This window comes from Athene cunicularia, assembly GCF_003259725.1.
Source record: "Athene cunicularia isolate RWA chromosome 2 unlocalized genomic scaffold, athCun1 chr2_part1, whole genome shotgun sequence".
NCBI classification, from domain to species: domain Eukaryota; kingdom Metazoa; phylum Chordata; class Aves; order Strigiformes; family Strigidae; genus Athene; species Athene cunicularia.
Window position 1 is genome coordinate 145,705,340 of NW_020799095.1, and position 5,002 is coordinate 145,710,341.

At 46.3% G+C, this 5,002-nt stretch overlaps 1 protein-coding gene across 1 annotated transcript in view; it reads right to left on the reverse strand.

Annotated features, from left to right (window-relative positions):
* Window positions 1–5,002, reverse strand: part of ST3GAL1 (ST3 beta-galactoside alpha-2,3-sialyltransferase 1) — a 59,796-nt gene that overhangs the window by 23,165 nt on the left and 31,629 nt on the right. Inside the window, exon 2 of the mRNA XM_026841610.1 lies at window positions 1,923–2,770. Within this exon, the coding sequence (XP_026697411.1) occupies window positions 1,923–2,234 (312 nt within the window). The 5' untranslated portion in view covers window positions 2,235–2,770. The remainder of the gene's footprint in view (window positions 1–1,922; window positions 2,771–5,002) is intronic.

The following is a 5,002-nucleotide window of genomic DNA, read 5'->3' on the forward strand; positions in this document are numbered from 1 at the left end:
CCCCCCAATCTGTTTCAGGTTGGGCTGAAGTAAGACATTTGTACGCTTTTTTCTTTTCCCAGTTTCAGTACAAGATAGAGAATCAGAAATTCGAACTTCTGTACTGAAAGTCTTCCCTTTATTTTTTAATTTTTTTTTAAAGAGAGAATGTATTCAAACCTCATGTTTAAATCAGAGCGGGGGCTGAGTGCAGAATGCAGGGTGTCTTTCCTCGGGGGAGATGTGCAGAGCCCTCAGCAGAGGCACCCTGTCCACTCAGCCGTGTCTTACAGGACTCCTCAGCCCAGCTGCTGCAGGAGCACAGCCCCTGCACCGATGAGGATTTAAGACTGATCATCCCACCCTCTCCTCGGCACCTCCTTGAGGTGCTGAGTGCTCCTGGTTCCTGTACTCATAGGCAATAGGGAGGCACTTCACAACCAGCCTCAACACTCATGGTGTCCATGAACAACCTCATCCTCTCATCTATTGACCTCGATTTGGGGCATCCTCCCTCCCCCAAAAACTGCCAGCCCTCAGAACAGCTCAGCTCTCTAGTGAAACCTCACCCCAGGGCAAGAACTATGACCTGAGCTTGCCATCTTCCCTTCTCATGGCCTTAGCAAAGCCCAGCTAGGAAATGTGGGGACCAGAGGGAAGGCTGCAAGAAAAAAAAAAAAAAAAAAGTGATGGTGTAAGCCAAAACGTCTTGCTAACACTTTTCTTCTGTCTTGCTTTTACAGTTAACAATGGGAAATCTGAGTCATGGCCAAGGGGCAGGTGAAATGATGCAACACCTAGAGTTATGTGAGACTCATAGCAAAAAGGAGGGTTTCATCATAAAATAAGGAAATCGTGTATGCAACAGTAAAAGATGTTGAAGTTCAGTGGCATCTTTTTCACGAGTAAATGCAAAAGCCAGTGGAGTGAGAAGTAATAAATCAGATACAGCCTCATTCCCACAGCACTTTGCCGCCTATTCCAAAAGCTAAATGCCCCCACTTCCAAAGTGGGTGCCTGCCTGAGGGGCCTCCCCAGCGTGCCAGGAAATGGCTAAAAGCCCCGAATTCAACATCAAGGGTTGTGCTCACCGCAGGACACCAAACTGCAGGCTGTTGTGTGTTCAAAGAAAGGCACAGGGAGACTTACTTTTCTGAAGAGGAGGAAAGCCACTTATTATGAAACTGCTATTTTGCTGGGGTTGCTGTGCTTTAGCAGCTCTGCGGCACAGGACGAGAGTAATCCATTTAATCAATGTCTTGTTTCAAATGGGGCTTTAATTAGGCAAACCATTAGGATACACCTTCTTCCCTTCTGTGCTTTTCGAACAAGGTATCTGCTAGCTTCTGTGATGCTTGGATTGGGCTCACTGGACCACCCTGCTCAAGGATATGCAGGGGCTGCTCCTTCCCCGTGACCCGTGGCCACTCGTGTGCTTTACAGACCCGTTTTACATTATCGGCCACAACCGAGGCTGTTCTCATAAACATGGAATTAATAATTTTCCATTTAAGCCTGCTCATTGTTTACATGTCTTAAGGTAGGGACAGCCCCTGGGTAATTACACACTTCACAACGAGTTTGCTTTACTACCTCGAATGGCAAAAGCCCTTTTAACCATCTGAAGTGAAACAAGCCGGCTTATGAAGTTTAGTCTTTCAAAGAGAAGGGAGAAAAAAGGCAATGTAGACATTTGCAAATTCTGGATTTGCTGCCTAACTCTGCTAGGAACTTTTCTAGTTTGGAGCAAGTGAACGTGCACTCTGAGAGCCTGCGAGCTAAACAGCAGCACAAACACCCACTTTCCTCCACCTCTGCCTTGTCAGCTGAGACGGCAAACGCTTTTGGCAGGAACCGTCTCTCGCTATCTGCCTGGCATCGCTCAAAGCCTCACACCACATCCGCTGCACGAACGCCGGGCTGTATCCACACCTCCCACTTACCAGCCACCACTTGTAACTCTCTTCTGGGATCAAGGCGTTTTGTGAGGTCAGGAAAGGTTGCATAGTTGAATTAAATCTCTGATCGAACCAGAGGGAATGTCCCAGCTCAGAAATGCACGTGCGACAGCTGCATGGTCTCCTGGGGTACTTGAAGAGTTTTTGGACTTGCTCTGAAAACTGCACGATGAGATGTCTCAGATCCCAGGTGGTCGTGGTCACCTGGTGCGTGTAGTTCAGCAGAAATGACGTTACTGTGATGAGCAAAAAGGCGAAGGTAAACACTTTCACGTTCCTCCTCCTTACGACAACCATGTTTCCCGCTGAGGTTCTGCCGTCACCGCTGACCAAGTACAATGTAGGGTCCAACGTAAGGCAAAAAGGGTGCTGCAGGTGCCTCCCAGTCACCACCTCGGGCTTAGGCTGAACATACCGACTCCACTACCTCCATCCGTAACGGAAGAAGCTTTGTTTCCTCCACATGGGTTTAAAAAAGGCAAAGCTGGGTGTTTCCTTTCACCTTCTCACAGTGTTTTTAAGTCTCTTCCCACCTCTCTGTGACCTGCTATTAACCCCTCCTGATGAGGGTTCAATGAAGACAGACCCTTTATACTTCCATGTAACAGAAGATTTAGAGGGGAGCAATATCAGCATTAAAATGTAGGTTTTCTGTGTGAGAGCAAGCCATAAATTAAAGAAACCAAAATGTAGAAAGGAGAGTTGTGTGTTGTTGTTGTGGTTTTTTTTTTCTTGGAAATTAGTTCACAATGGATCAGATTATCCTGGGATGCACGTTCCAGCAGAGAGATGTGCTATGATGTCCATTTAAGCCGTGGGGAGCAGTTTGCAGCCTGGAGACACACACACACAGAAAGAAAGAAAAATCGTCAGAAAGTTTTTTGTATTCCTCCCAACATAATTTATTTGCTTTTCTCTGCCTATCCTAAAACTTCTGATCAGCTTATAGCCCTCAACACAGCAGCACCAGCTGCAATTTCTGCTGCTGTATTTGCATACTGAGAAGTTTCAGGTTGAAATTTCCAAAAGGGCAGAGCATCGACCTGTGGACATTGAGTCCCCTTTGTATTGAATCAACCCCGGTGCTCAGGCCTTATTTGAATTACATTTTGTAGCCCTTTGAATGGCAATGACTCACCTCCTTCCCTTCGACTGACCTTGATAACCACAAGATACGCAGGGACGTTTTCATAACTCAAAGCAGCTGAACAAAAAGCACTCGGCAAAGGAGGGAGGAGCAGGATAGGGAGGAAGAGGAATCAGTTCCTTTCTCTTCCTCCCCACTACTGGCTTAATTTCTTAAGGATCAGGGCTGAACTCGTGATCCAAAGAAAACCAAGCAAGAACAGCTCATACATCCTGGGACAGACAGGGGAAATCAAAGTATAAATGGCCTTTGTTTCATGCAGATTATTGCTATTTTTCTTGCCAAGGAAGGGTAGGTGAGGGCAGCCTATGATTTCAGAGAGTTCCCATGAGACCCCAAACCAGGCAGAGGCAGGGAGCTGCTTTGCCTCGGTGAGTTGGGGGGATACAAAGGGACCCAGAACTGCTCTCTGTTCCCCTCCTGGTGTCCCCTGCCTGGCAGCAGTAATTTAAACAAGTTTTTAAAAGTCAAAAAAATGGAACCCTTCCTCCCACAATGCAATTGTTTCGTGAGAAGGAAAACATATTGTGGTTTTTAAAACTTCGGATGTTTGCAAAAAGCCCCCAAAGTGCCATTGCTTAAACAACACTCTTTTGATTAAAAAAAAAAAAAAGAAAGAAAAAAAAATATCAGAGAAACAACTGTGTCAGATTATGTGCAATTTTTGAACAAGCAAAAGCCCAGCAAAAGAAGTTTCATTCGCTGCTCAGCTGTAGGCTTCAGGCCAGCAAGCAGCAAAACTGCAACTGTTAGCGCTAAACCCCACCATTTTAACCCATCCTGTGTGCCACGTTGGTGCAGGATCCCCCTCGTTTCATCATCCAAATCCAGTGGTTATCCAGCCATGGAGGAAGTGCATCTGGTGGCCACAGGTCTGGGCTGGGCACAGCATCCCTAGCTTGGTTGCTTGCTGGCTTTTCTCCTGGGAATCCACGAGGAGCTGCCCAAGGCCAAGCGGCTTTTCCAAGGGGTTTGATACAGTGTCTTAGAGACAGCACAGGCCTGGTTTTCAGAGGCAGTGTGTAAATATTTACTAAATCCTGTAAAGACTCATGTGAAGGCAGGAGACTCAGACCCTGGTCTTAAGTCTTTGCTCTGCTTCAAGTTTCTCATCTGCAGCACGTGATGGGTAGTGTGTGCCATACAATTAGCTGCTGTTTGCCAAATACCTCGAGATTTATTTTAAGTCTGGCCCCTACAAATGCATTTACAGGAGCTCAAGGGCTGACAAGTGGGTCAGGCTGGATAACAAAAGGCTTTATTAACCCCAGCTGCTCAGGCTTGCCTGCGCCAGTAAATTAAACAGCACCATGGAACAATCCTGCTCTCGCTTTAAGTTTTTAGAGGAAAATTTTGGAGCCAACCAGAAACCTTCCAAACTATTCCTGGGTACAAATCAGGAACTGTAACCCAAAAGGTGGTGGGGATGCTGCCATTGTGCCTTGGAGAGTTAGAAAAGGAGCTTAAGAGCACAGCCCCTGTGCATGGCCCCATCCACACCAGCTGGCCTCTGTGCCGGAGAGCAGCCCCAAACACATTTGCTTCACTAGCCTGGATGCAGTTGTTAGTCTAAACAAAACCACAGCCTCTAACACAACACCCCAACACCCACCCCCCCACCCCCCAGATATGCCAAATCCCAGAAGCAAACTGATTATTCTCCATTTATGGAGCAGATAATTCGAGAGCTGCGATGCTGGTGGGTCGAACCCCTACTGCTGTTAATTCTGGGCCAATTCAATATTTGTAAACACAACTCCTGCTCTTCTATTTTTTTTTTTTTTTAATGGAGGAGGGAGGGGGATTATCTAGAATTTCTTGGAAAAGCCTGAGTATTGTTCATAAAAGAAACAGTTCTAGCTTCCAAAACAAACACTCATTTCACCAGATATTTTTTTTTTGGTAACTGAGCTAATTT